Genomic DNA, 20626 nt, shown 5'->3' on the forward strand with positions numbered 1-20626 from the left:
AGCATGCAAATCTCTCTCCTGCATCTTCCTGAGGGATATCCTGAAAACCCGAGCAGATCATGAGGACTGGAGATTACCTAAATTGTGCTCCAGGATCAGAGATGAATGTTAGTTTGAAGCAATGAGGGTACTGCAGGACATGTCAGTAAGAGATCAGTCAGCTGAGTGGGTTACAAGCTTTCATGCAAGTAGTTGCTGTAAAGCCACACATGGGTCAGGTTTTCAAGATATCTCTAATAAATATGCATGAGATAGAGCTGCATGCAGCTCACCTCACCTGTATGCAAATCTATCATCTATATTCATTAGAAATATCCTGCCCCATTGCATGAATGGAAATGTAGTCTTCCCTTTCTTAGGACAATCAGAACTACAACTGTGCATTACACTCTGGGGCACTGTGTGATTTGCAGTCTCTACAGGTACCAGAATGGCTCAGGACGATGGGAGTTGTCAGAAATCCAGGACTGACCTAAAATCTCCCTCCTTGGTCCCTCTGGTACAAGGAATGGATCAGCCTGTTTGAGTTAACCTGGGTGAAGTGACAACCTTAGCACTGCAGAATAAAATATCATTTGTTGTTGTGTAAGAATGCAAATCGTGTCTACACAGTCCGGCACTTTACCACAGATGGTGCACGTGATGCAACAGGCCAGGAAGCCCGTCTGGGAAAGGAGAGGAACCAGTAATCTTCAGGTCCACAGCAGTCTAGTACGGATCAGATCGGATCGTCTTAAACCAAGAACAGTGCCTCCCTGGGCCCTCTTTCTTCCGCTGCAGGTCTGGCCTGTCTCCACTAGAGGGGGAGGTCATTACAGATAATATCAGCACAAAGCATTAACGAGAAAATCCCCAGGCGTGTTCGAAATGTGAACAAAAGCTATTTCCTGTGCACATAATTGATTCTTGGAGCATTAATACAGCTAATTAAGCACTGTGTGTGTTTGGGGGCGGGGAACATCAGCTTCCGTGAGGTGCAAGATAGGCTTCTCCAGGCCAACACCTGTTTGAAGCAGCAATAAATTAAAAAGCCTCGCATAATGCTATTTAAAACAAAGAGAATCAGAGAGTCCTCATTCGCATCCCCAGTTTCACCTCATTCCTCAGATTCTGTTAGTGTTGCCTGGAGCTGTGCGCTCTGGAGAAGGAAATCTCTGGGCCAGATGTCCAAAAGGGGGAAAATGTTTGCTGCCTGGGGGCCCTGAATTTCCCCGGCGCTGTGCCGCTCGATCAGTCTCTAGATTTTGGACGTGATCTCACACCCCCACCGTCTCAGCCTAAATTCCTGCCTCCGAGATCGTCGAAGCAGGGGTGGCGGGCAGTGCCCGCACGGCAGCGTTTTACTCGCAGCCAGAAATTAAAGACATGGAAGGACCTTGGCTCTGCTTCCTAGAACCAGACGTTTTCCGGCGTAGCAGCTCCGAGGTTGTGCCGAGCACCGGTGTATTCCTGGGCCGGGCCCCCCCCCCGCAGGATTCAGCGCGGTCCACAGCACGCCTTACCTCTTCAGAAAACCTGACAGAACAGGTGCTGCTGTGCAGGGCGACCGACTTCTTACAATGCTATCCTCCATTACAGCAGGAGGGCTGCCCGCTCTGCGTGTTTCACATCTTTCCCTCTTCCTTTCATTAGTTTAGTCTATAAAAGCCCAGCACTGTCTGCGGAGACGTCCCTCGGTGATGCGCCATCTGCCAGCTCTTGTCTCTTGCAGACGGTGCCGGACACAGGCTCCAGTCCTTGATGCTGTTTTTCCAGCCTATATTCGAGTAGCCCCTGATTTTTCAGGATATCCACGATGAATATATGCATGAGATAGATGATTTAAACAATTATCATTTTGGGGGGGTTTTTTGCCTGATCTTCCCAAGGATGCTCAAGGTGGCTCACAGCATTACTGGAATTCAGATACAATAAGTCCCTGACCAAAAGAGCTTACAATGTAAGCATGCACTGGAGGTAGCAGGAGGTAAAGTGACCTGCCCAAGGTCACAAGGAGCGTCAGTGGGAAATTTCTGTTTGGACTAGCGACGGCTATAGGAGAATCTCAGGACCTGCTGCATAATTAAAGCCCACCCCACATCAAAGGTTTTAGTATTTGTCCTGCGAATGCTGCAAAACCAAAATCTTTTTGGAAAACAGAAACATGTAATAACCGCAGATCTATCCAATCTCTGCCGGTTTCCCTGAATTCTGGCTTTATTCTCCCTTTCTCGCCTCCCTGTGTTTAAGGATCTGAGGTTTAGCCATGGGAGACTCTTCCATACGTTTGCATCTTCCTCCTCAGTCTGTGCCCTGCAGGAGCTGGGTAGGGGAACCTATGTCTCCTCTCGCTCACCCTCCGTCTCCTCCTTGTCCTTGGCATCCTCAGAGACAGTGAAAGCAGATGTTGTACCTCACGTCCCTCTGAACCTTACAGCAGCCTCCTTCTTCAGCACACACGGGTAGGGTAAGACCCTAGTCTCCAGGGGGTCTCTCTGCTGCCCCCAGCCCCTGCACTGTGTTACTTCTAACATGTCTAGAAAGAAAAACAAAATTCCTTCCTGACTTCTCCAGCTTATGGCCTCTTTCAACTGTTATAAATTGTAAGTTCTCTCTCATCCCAGCTGTTTCTGCTGGAGGCCAGGAATACTCATCTCTCTCTTTTGATAGCCATGATTGTTTTTCTTGCTATGGATAAATTAAACCTTGGAGAACGAAGCAATCTGCTCAACAATACATGTCACTATCTAATCGGCTACGGTCTTGGTAATGCAACAACGTTTAATAGTTTTGGGCAAACCCTTGCATACAAATACCCGTGCTGCTTCTTCCTCTTGTAACTGTAGTCTGTTTTCCTCGTAAGCTACTTTATGATGGACCAGGAGAGGAGGAGATGGACAGGTGAGGGTGAGGATGGAGTTGGAGAAGAGGAGAGAGGCTGAAGACGACTGCTGGAGGGGTAGGAGTGGGGAGATGAAGAGGGGGATAATGTATTCGGGACACTTCTGAATTCTGTAGCAGAAACCCACAAGCGCAGAAAGGTCTCAGTCCATTAGCCAGTAATGTCTGAAATTAGAGATACGTGCTGCTCAGATCTTTATTTTACAACCCACTGAAGCCAGCGACGAGATCTCTAAAGCAATCATTACAGAACTATTTCTCAGGTCTGAATTTCACAGGCTGCATGGAGCCCCAGTTGGGAAGCCAAGGAAAGTCCTGGTGATGGGTTTTCCGTCACTTACGCCGAGCACAGCCTGAAACCGAGAAGAGGGCACATGCTGCCTGCCGCAAGGTATGAGGGAGGCACACGTGGGCACCCTGATGTATGCAGCCTGGCATGGGCAATTACAGACCTGAACAGAGGGGGGAGACCTCCCTAGTCCTCAAAATGCTACTTAATATTTCCATCCTGTCCATAGCACTACTAGGCCTATGCGATGCTTTTGGTCCCAAAAACTTCTCACTGGAGACATTACTTTATTATGCTTTATTAATGCTTGGAAGGGACCTCTACTGGCCAGTTTTAGATAAGTGTAAAAGGTGACTGACCAAGTTGGTGCATCAGCAGGGGCCTAGCCCCCACCAAAGGTGAGCTGAAAGAGGATATTTTAGCCAAAACATCTTCATTCAAAAACTGGAAGAAGGATCCATCAGAAGAACATATGTTTTATCCTAAGTATTGGCAAGTTAAATGTAAGATATTTATAAGACAGGCTAAGAGAGAATTTGAAAAGAAGTTGGCCATAGAGGCAAAAACTCATAATAAAAACTTTAAAAAATATATACGAAGCAAAAAAACCTTTGAGGGAGTCGGTTGGACCGTTGGATGATCAAGGGGTTAAAGGGGCACTTGGAGAAGACAAGGCTATCGCGGAAAGATTAAACGATTTCTTTGCTTCAGTGTTTACTGCAGAGGATTTTTGGGAGATACCCATTCTAGAGAAGATTTTCATGGGTAATGATTCAGATGAACTGAACCAAATCACGGTGAACCTGGAAGATGTGGTAGGCCTGATTGACAAACTGAAGAGTAGTAAATCACCTGGCCCGGATGGTATACACCCCAGAGTTCTAAAGGAACTAAAAAATGAAATTTCAGACCTATTTCAATTAATTTAAGAACATAAGAAAATGCCATGCTGGGTCAGACCAAGGGTCCATCAAGCCCAGCATCCTGTTTCCAACAGTGGCCAATCCAGGCCATAAGAACCTGGCAAGTACCCAAAAACTAAGTCTATTCCATGTAACCATTGCTAATGGCAGTGGCTATTCTCTAAGTGAACTTAATAGCAGGTAATGGACTTCTCCTCCAAGAACTTATCCAATCCTTTTTTAAACACAGCTATACTAACTGCACTAACCACATTCTCTGGCAACAAATTCCAGAGTTTAATTGTGCGTTGAGTAAAAAAGAACTTTCTCCGATTAGTTTTAAATGTGCCCCATGCTAACTTCATGGAGTGTCCCCTAGTCCTTCTACTATCCGAAAGAGTAAATAACCGATTCACATCTACCCGTTCTAGACCTCTCATGATTTTAAACACCTCTATCATATCCCCCCTCAGTCGTCTCTTCTCCAAGCTGAAAAGTCCTAACCTCTTTAGTCTTTCCTCATAGGGGAGTTGTTCCATTCCCCTTATCATTTTGGTAGCCCTTCTCTGTACCTATCATTAAAATCATCCGATGTACCTGAAGACTGGAAGATGACCAATGTAACCCCAATATTTAAAAAGGGCTCCAGGGTGATCCGGGAAACTATAGACCAGTGAGCCTGACTTCAGTGCTGGGAAAAATCATGGAAACTGTTATAAAGAACAAAATAACAAAACATTTAGATAGACATGGTTTGATGGGACACAGCCAACATGGATTTACCCAAGGGAAGTCTTGCTTCACAAATCTCCGCCATTTTTTTGAAGGGATGAATAAACATGTGGACAAGTGCGAACCGGTAGATGTGGTATATTTGGATGGGATAGGATGCGATGTCCTTTTGTGGATTGAAAGTTGGTTAAAAGTCAGGAAACAGAAAATGGAATTAAATGGTCAGTTTTCACAGTGGGAAAAGGTAAACAGTGGTGTGCCTCCGGGATCAGTATTGGACCGGTGCTTTTTAATATATTTATAAATGATATGGAAAGGGATGCAACGAGTGAGGTAATCAAATTTGCAGATGACACAAAATTATGTAGAGTAGTTAAATCTCAAGCGGATTGTGATGAATTGCAGGAGGATCTTGTGAGACTAGAAGATTGGGCATCCAAATGGCAGGTGAAATTTAATGTGGACAAGTGCAAAGTGATGCATATAGGGAAAAATAACCCTTGCTGTAGTTACACAATGTTTGGTTCTATCTTAGGAACGGCTGCCCTATGAGGAAAGGCTAAAGAAGTTAGGGCTGTTCAGTTTGGAGAAGAGACGACTGAGGGGGGATATGATAGAAGTCTACAAAATCATGAAAGGACTTGAACAGGTTAATGTAAAATGGTTATTTACTCTCTCAGATAACACAAGGACTAAGGGGCACTCCATGAAGTTAGCAAGTAGCTCATTTAAAACAAATCGAAGAAAATTCTTTTTCACTCAGTGCATAGTTAAGCTCCGGAATTCATTGCCAGAGAATGTGGTTACAGCAGTTAGCGTAACTGGGTTTAAAAAAGGTTTGGATACATTGCTAGAGGATAAATCTATAAACTGCTATGACAGTAATTAATAAGCAATAGTAGTTTGTATACTTGCCAGGTACTTGTGACTTGGATTGGCCACTGTTGGAAACAGGATACTGGGCTTAATGGACCCTTGGTCTGACCCAGTGTGGCATATTTTATATTCTTATGTACCCATTCCATGCATAGAAAAAGGGGCAGAAGGGATGCCCACTTGCCTCCTGCCCTATTGACATTCCTTAAAAATAGCACTGTTTGACTGTGAGACTGGCACCATAGTCACATCAAAATGGCACCAGTCTCAGGGCCGGCCGACGTCATTTTGTTGATTGGCCATACAAGGAAATGGCATCAGCCAGCTTTGAGACCGGCACCATTTTGACCCCAGAGAAGCTCCAAAGATGCATCAGGTCAGGCCCAGGGTCAGTGCAAAGGTATTAGGCACCCTAGGTGAACTTTATGATCTTACACACACTCTCTCCTCCCCTCGCACACAAAATATTATGCATTTATAATAACAGATTTTACATGAAAAAGGATACTGACAGTACATTCTTCCGAGGCAAAAATATTACTTATATCATATGTTTATTATATTTACATGCACTGTTGGGTCACCCAGAAGACCCTGCCTAAAGACACTTGGAAGCCATATAGTATTAGCACTATTGTAATGTGTTTTGGGAGTGGGCTTGGCCCTCAGAAAGCCATGAGGAAACTGAGTTACAATTAAAACATATGCCAGCACTGGAAATATTACACCAGGCCCTAAACACCAACACACCTCCTGTTAGAAAAACAGAACAAGCCAGACTCTAAAGATCCCTACACAGAAACTACACGCTAGCAGAATACCTCATCGCAGTCATACATGTAGAACGACTGACCTTACTTTGGGTACCTACATTGATTCTTTATCTGATGATCTGCGTTCAAAATTCAAAATATAATTACTTCTCAGTGTTTTCGTGGAAATTTGCTGCTAAGATAGGTAAACAAAAGGCAGGAATTATTCTAACATCACAATGAAAGATGAATTTGTTACTTGATATGAGAAGGGTTGTAACTGTATTTGTTTATTGTTCGTTTGGGAAATTAATAAACATATGATAGGAAAAACTCATAGAAAAAATGTTCACATATCTGAATAATTTTATTGAACAGGCCCAAATAACATCCAATAATTAAAACAAGGATTAAAAAAATTCCCCACTCTCCATCCTGGGAACGTTTGATTTCCAGATGCCATGAGATTATCTTGGATTAGCAGAAAAAGAGAGAGGATTGTTGCATACAAACTTTCTCCTCTCCCTCTCACATACACACTCTCACTTTCGCTCCCACTCTCTGGCTCTCATACACACTCTCACTTTTGCGCACACACACACTCGCACAGTCTCTTGCTCTCATACACATGCTCACACACGCGCACTTGCCCTCTTGCTCACACACACACACTCTCTCTCGCTCTCTCTCACCCCACTAGAAAGACACGCAGCAGCAGCCTCCTCATTAAGCTCTCACCGACGATGGGAGCTTTCTATTTCTTCAGGCCGTGGGGGCCACAACTCTGCTCTTCCTCCTGCTGCTCCCCAAGCCACAGCTGGGTCCCGCGACCCTCCCCCTTCCCTTCTGCCCCTAACGCTGGACGGGCCCCATAGCTCACCGTTTTGCTGCCCCTGCTCCTTACTGCGGCGTGCTCGTGCTGCAGGTCCCGGTGGTGCGCAGCGGGGGCCACACCATTTCCTCCTTCCCGCCTGCAAGGGCCCATGCTACGCTACTTCCACTTCCGGGCCCGCACAGGCAGGAAGGAGGAAATGCCACGGCTGGCACCAGCCCCAGAGCAATGGCTCCAGTGGAACTTGGCGGCGCACGGCCCTGCGCTTTTCTCAGTTGGCGACGCCTGTGCACTATGGACGGCATGCCCATGGTCTTAGGGCGTGCAGGTGCCAGGCTCTGAAGGGAATCGTGGTCCCTCAGCGGGGGGGGGGGAATCAGGGGGCAGGGGTAGGACAGGGAAGAGGACGTGGCAGAAGGAGCAGTAGGGGTAGGGGGTAGAGCAAGAAGGGATGGGAGTGAGGGAACGGCTATTGGCTTCCGAGCTTCCTTGGGTTTCCAGTTCTAGCTCCCACTGCTATTCGTTGGAGGAAACAAAAGTAAATAAAGACGAGCAGTGAAAAGAGAAAGGGAACATTTCACCAAAATTCCTTCCTTTACACATTTCCACCTCTGGCATCCCCTCCCCCTCCCCCCTCCCCACTGAACCGCGCTGTTTCTCCACCGATCTGAGGAGGAGAGAACTCCTGAAAACCAGTCACAAACGTTTATTTGCTTAAATGTGATCCCTTGCCCTGACCTGGCGGCCCAGAGCGAGTTACAAAAACATCTAGAAGCGCGCAACATAAAACAAGCAAAACAACCCCCACACCCCCCTAAATTGCACCTACCCAGCCCAGCAAGAAACCCTCACCTACAGCTTTGCTTGTTGCCCCCTAACTCTACCTAAAGGTAAAAAGCTCAGATTTGTCTGCAATCATTTTCACAAATCGCCAATCCTTTGTGATGCCGATGCCATGAAATAAATCTTCGGCTCCGCAGCCTCCCAAATCTTCCTCCGAGGTCTCCGGCACAGCTGGTTTCCTTCCCAAGCATGGACCTCTGTCCGGGCCGGTGAGGGCCGTGGTGCTCCCACTTCCGTGGCCTTCCGACATGATCGGGAGAGGAGGACAGCTGGAGGCGTTCACATCTGCCAAGCTTACCCACTCCCAGAGGGAGACCTTCTGGTGGCACCTGTCATGCCCGACTGCACCCATTCAAACCAGCACTGCATGCCCCATAAGGTCAGAAACGCAGGACTGGCCTAACATCTCCTTCCTGGAATTGGGTAACTTGGCAGCTCCGGACATGAGGGAGAGAAGATTCTGGAAACGTAACAGGGGTTCATCCTGCAGACCATTTTGACGACTGACTGCTGTCTTGTGACGGATTATAAACTCTGCTTCCAGAGAGCCAAAGCTGACGCAGGAGGAAAGAGTCCAGTAAGCCATTATTTAATCTACACCTGAAGTACAGAGGTCCCCGGACGAGGAGGATCCGACCCCTGAGGAAACGTTCAGTTGCATCCTCGCTGCTGGAAAAAAACAAAACAAAGACAGCGAAGTAAACTTAAGAGGAACACAGAGAGGAACAGGAAACCAATGAAGAGAAGCAGCACAGCCACATCTTGGATAGAATAAGGACAACATTAGGTGTTGTGGGGCGATGGCGGGAACCCCCATGTTAAAGCCCCAATTGCATCCTGTGGAGCTCAGCGTGGACGGGGAGGAAAACGCCAGCCAGGCAGCATTTAACTGGTTAACTATTCCGTTTCCCAGCTCCAGACTGCCTGGGGGCAAAAATGCAGCAAAAGCCACGGCTTCCCTGTCTGCTTATTCCTGCGTGGAGCCATTGGTTAGGAAAGGAATCAGTGTTATAAGAGACACCAACGCCTGTAACATGGCACCACATTTATTTATTTATTTATTTTAAATTTTTATATACCGGAATTCCTGTATGCAATACAAATCAGTCCGGTTTACAAGTAACGAAAGAGGTTGCCCTGGTCTGGGAAGTTAGACCTGGGTTTTTTTTACATAGAACATGGAACAATAACAATAAACCATTGAACATTATTACAAATAACATAGAGTGTAACAATAGCGTTTAACAGATTTAACCTTTTTTACAAGGAACTTTAGTAGCGAATATGGTCTGCAGTAGACGGTTATATAAAGGTGAATAATGACTGTTAGAATTGTGAATAAGCAATTACGGTATGAAAATTAAGTGGCAAGGTGTTGGTGATACCCTGCAATGGTTGGATCTGAAAGTCAGGAGGAGGTGCCTATTGGAAAGCTTGCCTGAAGAGCCAGGTTTTTAACCTTTTTTTGAACTCTAGTAGATTGGATTCGAGTCGAAGGTCTGGTGGGAGCGCATTCCATTGGTGTGGTCCCGCAGTGGAGAGTGCTCTTTTTCTTAGTGTTGATTTGGCAGGAGCTGCAGCTAATGTGCCTTTGTAGGCGCTTCTGATGGGTCTGGAAGATAAGTGTGGACGAAGTTGGGTTTGTAGAGATATAGGTGCGACGTTATGAATTGCTTTATGAATGATGGTTAATGTTTTATATAGGACTAGCCGTTAAGCCCGTAACAACGGGCTCGGTCCGTTTCCTTCCCACTCCCTCCCCCTCATTCTCCCTCCTCCTTCACTCTCTCACCCCCTCCCTCCTCCTTCACTCTCTCACCCCCACCCCCTCCCTCCCTCACCTCCTCCCTCCCTCACCTCCCTTCCCCTCTCTCACACCTCCCTCCCCCTCTCTCACACCTCCCTCCCCCTCTCTCACCTTCCCTCCCTCTCTCTCTCTCACCTCCCTCTCTCTCTCTCACCTTCCCTCTCACCACCTTCTCCTCCCGCTCCTGCCGGCAGATCTCGGGGGGGGGGGGGTGTCACTCCCGCGATCGCGCGCGGCGCTGCTTCTCCTGCCGGCAGATCTCGGGGGGGGGGGGGGTGTCACTCGCGCGCGGCGCTGCTTCTCCTGCCACTCCTGCCGGCAGATCTCGGGGGAGGGGTGTCACTCGCGCGCGGCGGCGCTGCTTCTCCTGCCGGCAGATCTCGGAGGGGGGTGTCACTCGCCTCTGCTCCTCCTCCCGCTCCTGCTTCGCGGCCGCCGCCGCTCCTGCGGCCCCACCGCCATGTTTTTTGTTTCGGGCACGCACGGCTCTGACCAACGTGCTGGCCCGCACATGCGCGGTAGAGCTGCTCTCTACTGCGCATTTGCGGGCCGTCGGTCAGAGCCCATTTATAAGGTAGATTCTCTGTTTGATGGGTAGCCAGTGGAGGTTGCTCAAGATGGGGGTAATATGGTCTCTTCTCTTCGTGTTAGTTAGGATTCTGGCTGCGGCATTTTGTACTATCTGTAGGGGTTTGATGCTGTTGGAGGGGAGGCCAAGTAAGATTGAGTTGCAGTAATCAAGTTTCGAAAAAATAATGGATTGAAGTACGAGGCGAAAGTCATTGAAGTGAAGGAGTGGCTTTAGTTTCTTTAGGACCTGTAGTTTAAAGAAGCAGTCCCTGGTGGTTGTGTTTATGAATTTTTTTAGGTTAAGTTGATTGTCCAGCCATGCTCCTAGATTCCTGACGTCAGCAGAGAGCTCAATGTTTAAAGATGTGGTTTGTGTCAGGTTAGGTGTGTGGGTGTTCGGGTTGTGTGAAATCAGTAGCAACTCTGTTTTGCTGGAGTTTAGAATCAGGTTCAGGCTGGAGAGTACTTGTTTAATTGGTTGAAGACAATTCTCCCAGTAGGCGAAGGTTTTTTGAATAGATTCTGTGATAGGGATGAGGATCTGGATGTCGTCTGCATAGAGGTAATGAGTAAGTTTAAGCTGTGATAGCAGATGGCAGAGGGGGAGGAGGTAGACGTTGAACAGGGTGGGAGAGAGGGAAGAACCTTGAGGTACACCTTGGTCTGATAGGATGGGGTTAGAATCCTTGTTATTAATTCTGACCTGGTAAAACCTGTTTGATAGGAATGATTTGAACCAACTGAGAGCTGTGCCTTTAATTCCTATGTTTGATAGTTGTTCCAAGAGTTGTGAGTGATTTACCGTGTCGAACGCTGAGGATAGGTCTAGTAGGACCAGTAAGAATGATTGTTTTTTCTCAAGGTTCAAAAGTAAATTATCAGTGAGAGAAAGCAAAAGAGACTCTGTGCTTAGTGATTTTCGAAAACCATATTGTGCAGGGGAGAGAATGTTGTATTCCTCGAGATAATCGGAAAGTTGTTTGTTTACGGCTTTTTCCATCAATTTGGAGATCAGGGGCAGGTTTGCAATGGGTCTGAAGTTAGCTGGGTCCGTTAGTGATGCATTTGGTTTTTTCAGTAGGGGTTTGATGATTGCAAGTTTTAGTTGGTTAGGAACTGTGCCCATGGCCAAAGAGGTGTTGATGATTTCTGCAATAGGTTTTGCGACGGTGCTAGGGATGGCAGTGAGCAGATTGGTAGGGAGTGGGTCCGATGGATGTGCAGATGGTTTAATTTTTTTAAGTAAATTTTCAATCTCCATGGCGGATGTGGGCTCGAATGACTTTAGTCTAGAATTCAGAGTGGGTTGGTATGAGCTATGAGGTATTGGTAGAGTTTGATGGGTTGTGAGGGAGCTAGTGAGGTTTGAGATTTTTGTTTTGAAGTAGGTGGCTAATTCGTTGGCCTTGCTGAGCGCTAGTTGGTCTGGAATGGATGGTGGTGTCGGTTTGGTGAGAGATGATACGTAAGAGAATAACGCTTTAGAGTCGAAGATGAAGTTATGAATTCTTTTTGCATAGAAGTCCTTTTTTGTTTTGTGTATGGCGTTTCTGTAGGTGTTGAGTGTGGCTTTGTAGTCCAGTCTGGATGTGGGTGTAGGGTTGATTCTCCAGCTTTGTTCTTTGTTTCGTAATTTTTGTTTTAGGGCTTTGAGTTCCGGGGTGAACCATGGTTTTCTGTTGTCTCGTGCCGATTGGATTACTTTTGAGGAGGTTGGACAGAGTTGATCCGCTATTTTGTTCGTGAGTTTGATCCATGAGGTGGTGGCTGTGTTGGCGTCTGAGAGGTCTATTTGTTTGAGATCTTTGGCGCAGTGTTCTGAGAGTAACTCCAGAGAGCATGGTTTCCTGAAATGAATGGTGGTTTTGGAGATGTTTGGAGGTGGTGAGTTTTTCATTTTGAGGGTTGTGTCTATGATCTGATGGTCTGACCAGGGGATTGGTGTGCAGGTGGGATTGGTATGGATGGACCAGCTATCGTTGATAAATATGAGGTCTAATGTATGACCTGCTTTGTGGGTGGGCCCGCTGATTATTTGTGAGAATCCAAGATGACTGAGGGAGGAAAGGAAGGTTTCGCAGTTAGAAGATTGAGGGATGGAGTCCACGTGAATGTTGAAGTCTCCCAGTATGATGGTTGGTTTGTCTGAGTTTAGGTGTTTGGCTATTATCTCTATTAGAGGGGAGGGGTTAGCCTCTAGAGTTCCTGGTGTGGCGTAGATGAGGAAAATTTGTAGATGTTGAGATTTGAATATGGAGCATTCAAGATTTGAAGTGGCGTAAGATAGTTGTAGGGTTATGCCCAGTTGTTTTTTTGCAGCAAGTAGAATTCCTCCTCCTTTCTTTTTTGGTCTGGGTATTGAGAAGAGGTCGAAGGATTGTGTAGGTAATTGGTTGGTTAATGATATGTCCGTGGGTTTTAACCAAGTTTCTGTTATTGCACATATGTCAGGGTTGTTGTCAATGAGGTAATCATTGAGAAGGTGCATTTTTTTGGAAAGTGACTGTGCATTGAATAAGGTTAAAGTGAATAATGAGAGGCCTAGAAGTTGTGTAATGGGAGATGTCATGATGTTGATGAGTCTTTGTTGTCTGGGTGTCTGAATGGGGTCTGGTGGAGAGTTATTTCTGGGTTTTCTCTTGAGTATGGGGATGGAGTGGCAGTGTGTCATTGTATGCTGATTTGCTAGTGTTATAACAGGAAGGTCTGTGACCGGTTATGTTCAGAATCTGCTAGGATGGATGCTGGAACAGCTGGAGTGGAAGCTGGAACTTGTGGAATGGATGCTGGAACTACTGAAGAGGATGCTGGAACAGCTGAAGAGGATGCTGGAACCTGTGGAGTGGATGCTGGAATAGCTGGAGTGGATGCTGGAACCTGTGGAGTGGATGCTGGAATAGCTGGAGTGGATGCTGGAACGCAGGAGTAGATGCTGTGAGGGCTGGATAGCATGCTGATTTGTCTTGGTGGACTCTGGTGAGATTGTAAAGGGTGCAGTATTTTGGCTGGAAAGGAATGGTAGAGATGTTTGGAAGTGGTTGGTGCGTGCTGGCTTTATTCGTTCCGAGAACTCCGTTTGTCCATGGTCGTTGGCATTTGTATAAGTTATATTTTCCTCTGAGGATGGGGATAGTGGCTTCCTCGGGGCTGAGACGAAGGGGCGAGACAAAGGGGCAGGCCCCTTTGTCGCGCTCCTTAGGCGCGCGACGCAGGCGCGCGGCGCCGGGCTTAATCGAATTTAAAGCCCCTCTAGGCTGGTTCCTATTGGAGGTTGGCTTCGGCGGTTCGCGATTGGCTGCGGTAGGTTGCTAGAGGCGGGTCTATCTCCCTCTATTCAGTGCGGATGGAACGGCGTCTGGCCGGCGCGGCAGGCCTCGTGGTCGCCCACGGACTCAGCGGGGGGAAGGGAGAGGTTGACTGGCCTTACCCCGATGGGTCTGTGGCGCCGACCGCGCAGGCCCTCCCTCGATCCCGAGAGCGTTCGTTCTCCCTGAAAGCGCTGCTGCAGTAGGAGTTCGCCGGGCAGAAGAGGCAGGATTTGAGCGCGGCTGGATTTTTAAATGCCCTCTGTGCCGTTCGCGATTGGCTGCGGTAGGTTGCTAGAGGCGGGTCTATCTCCCTCTATTCAGTGCGGATGGAACGGCGTCTGGCCGGCGCGGCAGGCCTCGTGGTCGCCCACGGACTCAGCGGGGGGAAGGGAGAGGTTGACTGGCCTTACCCCGATGGGTCTGTGGCGCCGACCGCGCAGGCCCTCCCTCGATCCCGAGAGCGTTCGTTCTCCCTGAAAGCGCTGCTGCAGTAGGAGTTCGCCGGGCAGAAGAGGCAGGATTTGAGCGCGGCTGGATTTTTAAATGCCCTCTGTGCCGTTCGCGATTGGCTGCGGTAGGTTGCTAGAGGCGGGTCTATCTCCCTCTATTCAGTGCGGATGGAACGGCGTCTGGCCGGCGCGGCAGGCCTCGTGGTCGCCCACGGACTCAGCGGGGGGAAGGGAGAGGTTGACTGGCCTTACCCCGATGGGTCTGTGGCGCCGACCGCGCAGGCCCTCCCTCGATCCCGAGAGCGTTCGTTCTCCCTGAAAGCGCTGCTGCAGTAGGAGTTCGCCGGGCAGAAGAGGCAGGATTTGAGCGCGGCTGGATTTTTAAATGCCCTCTGTGCCGTTCGCGATTGGCTGCGGTAGGTTGCTAGAGGCGGGTCTATCTCCCTCTATTCAGTGCGGATGGAACGGCGTCTGGCCGGCGCGGCAGGCCTCGTGGTCGCCCACGGACTCAGCGGGGGGAAGGGAGAGGTTGACTGGCCTTACCCCGATGGGTCTGTGGCGCCGACCGCGCAGGCCCTCCCTCGATCCCGAGAGCGTTCGTTCTCCCTGAAAGCGCTGCTGCAGTAGGAGTTCGCCGGGCAGAAGTCCCCTCATGTGCCACTAACTGCAGAGAACGAAGCAGAAGCACTCAGAGAAGTGAAAATAAAAATCCCTCTGGATGGCATTGCAATTGCCTTGCATATTTTGTTTTACTGAGAAAGGTGGATTATACATTTTTAATAAATAATTTAATATATACGGTCGTTCTTTATTTCTGTCCAGAAGAGTGAATCAGAAAGCAGCCTCCACCTGGGATCCACCAATTAGAAAGTTGCCCAGTCTTCACTAAGGTCCAGCGTGTGAAGCCCTGCCTGAGGGTGACGCTGCGAAACATCAAAACCTCGCCCGGAACGAGGGAACCACTGCCCTGAGCTGCTGCCTTCTCTTTTACAAGGTAAAGGGCAGTGGCACAATCTGGCACTTTGCTTTTTTAAATCTCACGCCTGCCGGTGCACGAAGCGTGCACTCACAGATACTGCGGAGAACCTGAGGAGGGGACTCCCCCATTGATTGCTCATGGAAAGGAGAAGGAATGTGAACTCCAGAAACAGGAACGAGAGGGCAAAGCTCCCCATGAATCAGAGTCCGCCTGAGGCGTGAAAGGCGACGAGCCAGCGCTGGCCTGGGGGGCAGATTCAGGCACGTCCTGCCGACCTGAGGGAGGGAGCAGCCACATCTGGCCACCAGCTGGAACTTAGCACCCACTAGAGATGAGGAATTAAAGGCCTCCCTCCCAAGAGGACACAGAGGTTCTTTGTGCAACGCGTCGGGGGGGGGGCGGACTGAAAGCAGATAAAGGGCCAGTTATTCTCTCCTGCTGCCAGGGGTGGGGTGGGCTGTGTGTCGGGAGGGTGGCAGAGGGAAAGGGAGAACAGCACATAACTTCAGCCACTTATACACTGCTTTAATTAATATTCTCTTGAATTGAATAAACTGGATTTGGCTTGGTTTACATTTTATTTATTTGATTTGGGCCTTTCAGCCACTTCAAAGCAGATTATATGCAGGTACTGCAGGCGTTTCCCTGTCCCCAGAGAGTTTACAGTCTAAGGCTATGGGAGAACGGTTTGGTAAATGATCCCCCCCTGAGGCAGCGGAAGGTAAAGGGACCTGCCCAAGCCGATTTTGTATTTCTCTGTGGAGGCTTCAGGACTACCACTTTAGAAATATCCATGCAAACCCATGGCCACGTAAGTGCTGGCGAAAATGCATGAGCAAAACGTGGTGGCAGCTGGGCCCGTCCAGGGCAATCCCGGGCCCAGCTGTGCCAGAATCCACTTCCAGCAGCACAGTTGTGCACGCAGGGGCTGAAGCAGTAAAGGGTGAACGGGTTTGCAGACGGGCACAAAAGTGTATCTCAGTGCACACGCATGTTCTCCCCCTTGCCAACCCGTTTGTACAACTTATGCAAAATCGCCAGTGAGCTATGAAGTCATGCAAACCAGCTCATTAGCGATTACGCACAAACTGAGTGAAAATTGTGAAAATGGGCGATTTCCATGAAAGCTCAACCTTAGGGAGGCAGAGTGAAGCTTATTGTTTTTATTGTTTTGCAAAAAAGCTGCTAATTTTTTCACCCAGAAGTCCCCCTGGAAGCCATCTGCATATTATGCAAATGGACTGGCACCAGAAGAAAAAACATCCTCACGGCACTGGGATCATTCCTGCGGAGACCTGCGCGGTTAGCACATCAGCCCCTCCAGCATTCAGACTGTTTGAACATCTGGGCAAAAACTCTCAATTCTGCTGCCCTTCCAAGGGAAAATGTTCAGGCAGATCACAGAAGCAATTCTTTTATTTTCCTACCACTGAGTTCTTTATCATCGCACTTCGAAGGCCTTCTCTTTGTAATCATTTTTAGCCTGACTTGTAAGACTGGAAGTCATTGCTCAGATTTATTACACTTTGAAATCTGTTTCCGGAGATCCTTTCCTGTTGTCATGTTTCTGTCAGCACATTCCTGTAATTTCGGGGCCCTATGGAGCTCCCGTTGGGTCGTGACCTGCTGCAACTCCATTTGCTTTTTTTTTGTTTTATAAAGAAGCACAAATACCTGAGATGTCCCCCGTAGGGGCCCATGAGCCCGTGTCTGTGTCCTTCACCAGGGGCCATTAGCTGAGGGAGGGTCTTCAAAGCCTCTGTGGTTCTTCCCCGGGAAGGGAGGATCCGGGGGGGCTCGGTCGTTCCTGTGAACAGAGAATTGAAAAGTGTCATGGGGCTACTCCAGTCCCACGAAGAACCACGCGTGGCCGCCAGCACGACTTCCAGAGGTGGCGCGGGCTGCTCTCTCGTCTCCTCACCCCCAGGTTGTCTGCCACTTGCCTGTGCAGTGCATCTCACACTACCAGAGTTTAAGCAATCAATGCACTCAAATGTGGAGGAGGATTTAAGAGGAAACAGCAGCCCAGGGGTCATCACTTTCCTCACTGAACCGGCCAGCAGCGGCGGCTGCCTGCAGTATCTGAATGAACGTGACAGCATTTAAGCCTGGCTGGGACTGATGCAGAGGTCAGGACAGAGGTGGACAAGCAGCAGGGACCCTAAAACCCAGGTTCCCCACCTACCATATATCATTTCTTCTTTCCACTTTGTCATGTGCTCGGTAAATACGAGAGAGGGGGAGAGGAGAAAGTGAACGAGAGTGGAGGAGGGGCGAGGGGAAAAGGAGAGAGGGTCTGTGCAAGGGCAATAGTAGTCCAGGTGACCCTTCAGCCATCCCTGCCAGAGATTTTGATAACATCACCCCTCCAAGAACAATCCTGTAAAAAGTCCCCACATAACTGGACCTCATACTTTTATATATTAAACTTCATATATATAAACACCCAGCATTTTTTTTTTATTGGTTTGGATTTCACTCATATCTTTTCATTGCTAGCTCAAGGCGAGTTAGGGAGTTCACAATCTAAGGGCCTCATTCAATAAAGGTTTTCCCCCATGCTCTGTCTGCTCAGTAAATCAGGCCCTGAGGCAGTGGAGGGTGAAGTGACTTGCCCAAGGTCACAGGTACAATCAGTAGGATTTGAACCCTGGCTTCCCTGATTCAGAGAAGGAAGGGTATGGGGGGGGGGGGGGGGGGGGGGGGGGGGGGATAGCAGGAGGGGAGGGGCTGGATTAGGGAGCAGAGGAGCTCTTTTCCACTCTGCTCCAGCCTCACCCCTCCCCTCCTCTGCACCATACCCTGGGAACAAAGCTGTAAGCTCAGGTCCTGTCAGGGGTGTAAACACAAAGTGAGTAAAACTCCTTAAAAAAACAAAACAAAAAACCATGAAGCCTAATGCACCAAAACAAAGTCCTGGTGAAATGCAGTGCTTGCTGTGGCTGTTTTTCTGTGAGTTTGTGCGGCTGTGAGGACCCTCCCCTCCATCTCCCCCCATCCCTAGTCTAGGTTAAGGGACTCACTCCCGCCAGGAGTCTTTTCTTTCCAAAAAAGAGGCCATAGAGAGCTGAAATGATGGAGGAAGCCAAAAGACCAAGAAGCGATGAGGAAACATTGCTAACGCCTGACGGAGGGGACGAGGCGAGGCAGGAGTGGTGGAGTGGCCGAAAGCACGCGGCAACTGCCTTTCTCCTCGCCTCCTTGTGCTGGACTCCACAGGGCCCTGCAGGCAGCACCGAAGCCTGGCTGCAGTGCGATCCCATCCTGCAAAACCTCCCCCATCAGAAAAGGATAAAAAAAAAAAGGGCCCAGGAATACCTGTACAATGGAATAAAAGCAAACAACCGTAGACCCTACCGAAGAAGAAAGTCGCTCTCAGACCAAAACCTTGTGAGCAGCTGAGCCCGGCTTGGCTTTCAGTTTCAGGACATTTTGGGGTTTGTCCAAATATTTTCATGGTTCTGGAAATGCAAATCCCACTGTTTTAATTAAAAAAAAATTAACAATTTATGAAGCCAGATACGTCTAGCCTGACGGGAAAATGCGCTTCAGTCCAAAAGTTCGGGAAAGCATGAAGATGCAGAGGTCGTTCCCCTACAGCTGCAGCTCAGGCAGATGTCACTTCTCCAGTCCCTGTGTCTGCACTTCAAGGAAAAGGTGAAGAGAAACCAACTTTTATCTTTAATTGGATTTCTCACCTGCCTTGGGAGCTCTAGGCAAGTAACAGCCAAATAAATGCAGCAAAATACAGAGAGCAAGCTGGATGAACAACATAAAACCGCCAATAGTAAAGCAGAGGGTATCCAACCAATAAAACAATCAGCACAAGAAGCAAACAATCTCCTTAAAACGGAAGCACGAAATCTCCTAGAACCAACAGCAATAAACGGTCAACCATAAGAGTAGAATCAACTAAAAGCCTGGCTGAAACCAAGTTTTAAGTAAAACCGCCTAAAGACCTCAGATCTGGTGCCAGATGGAATTTTCTAGAATGATTACCCAGACATGCGACCGCATCTCGCGGCATGAAGATACTTCAAGCTGTTGGGGATGAAGGAGCTTTCTTTACAACTTGAAGCCTTGCTCCTGAGGGTGCGTGCAATGCCTGTTGCAGGCAAAGAAGTAGGCGGGAAGGGGTCAGCAGTCCTACTACGCTCCTTGGTGCCCAGTGACTCTCATGGAAGGGACAGAGAGACGAGGGCAGAAACCTGCTAACCACTTTCACCCGTACTAGCAACAGCAAAATAAAAAAATCAGTTCTGACGAAACAGAACCAACGCAATCCTCGCCGCAGTGAAAACATTCAACTTTGTCACAAGGTCTAGCGCAGAACGAGGGGGTTCAGTTCTTGCAGCAGTGTCCATCTGTCAGGCTTTTCCCAACTAGAGAGCCCAACGCATGCTATTTATTTATTTATTTAAGGTTTTTATATACCGGCAATCATGAGCACATATCTTGCTGGTTTACATGAAACGGGAGTGCATTAGATACATCAACTAGAACTGTGGTGATCGAAGGAGCAGTTACAAATAATAGGGGTAGCAGAACTTGGATAAGAAGGAAGAGATAGGAAAGAATAAACGGTTAAACGGTATATAAATAAATTAAATGCTATGTATAGATGGCATGATTAATGGCTGAATATTTTGAAGTCTTTGGTTTGAGTCCGTGACTTGTGACATTAGATTGTGTCTGGGAAAGCTTGCTTGAATAACCAAGTCTTAAGTCTTTTCCTAAAAGTTAAGAGGCAGGGTTCCAGTCTGAGATCTGTAGGAATGGAATTCCACAGGGAAGGGCCAGCTGTGGAGGTGGCACGATCTCTTAGAGTGATGTGTCTGGTCATTTTCGCAGGAGGAACTTTGAGGGCGCCTCGGTAAACATTTCTGGTAGGTCTTGTCGAGTTGTGTACTTGGAGGGGGATTTGTAGATCGAGGAAGATGCGTTGATGAATAGTTTTGAAGATGACACATATGGCTTTATACATGATACGGAAGTGGACGGGTAGCCAATGTAACTCTTTCAGAATGGGTGATATGTGGTCTCTTTTTCTTGCGCCTGTTAGTAATCGGGCTGCTGAATTTTGAACCATCTGTAGTGGTTTGGAATAGGATGAGGGCAGACCTAGCAATAGGGAATTGCAGTAGTCTAATTTTGCAAAAATGACTGCTTGGATGATCGTTCTGAAGTCTTGAGCATGGAAGAGAGGTCTTATCCTCTTCAGAACCTGGAGTTTATAGAAGCAGTCTTTGGTTGTTTTGTTGATATGTGCCTTGAAGTTTAGCCGGTTGTCTATTAACACTCCTAAGTCTCTAACTTGTGTGGTAGGTAGGTTGGTGGGAAGAGTAGTGTTGGAGATATTGTTTTCGGGAGAGATGAGTAGGATTTCTGTCTTGGAAGAGTTTAATAT

The 20626-nt window shown here is 48.1% G+C and overlaps 1 protein-coding gene across 2 annotated transcripts in view; it reads right to left on the reverse strand.

The window, feature by feature from the left end:
• Window positions 1–7030: 7030 nt before the first annotated feature.
• TRIM44 (tripartite motif containing 44) overlaps window positions 7031–20626 on the reverse strand; it is a 77079-nt gene continuing 63483 nt past the window's right edge. Inside the window, exons 5-6 of one of the 2 annotated variants that reach the window (XM_029582576.1) lie at window positions 16894–17026; window positions 7031–8772 (exon numbers count right to left, since the gene is read on the reverse strand). In XM_029582576.1, coding sequence (XP_029438436.1) covers window positions 16939–17026 — 88 coding nt within the window. In that variant the 3' untranslated portion in view covers window positions 7031–8772; window positions 16894–16938. Of the gene's footprint in view, window positions 8776–16893; window positions 17027–20626 lie in introns of both variants that reach the window. The other variant, XM_029582575.1, reaches the window with a different exon arrangement.

This window comes from Rhinatrema bivittatum, chromosome 17 (genome assembly GCF_901001135.1).
Source record: "Rhinatrema bivittatum chromosome 17, aRhiBiv1.1, whole genome shotgun sequence".
NCBI lineage: Eukaryota > Metazoa > Chordata > Amphibia > Gymnophiona > Rhinatrematidae > Rhinatrema > Rhinatrema bivittatum.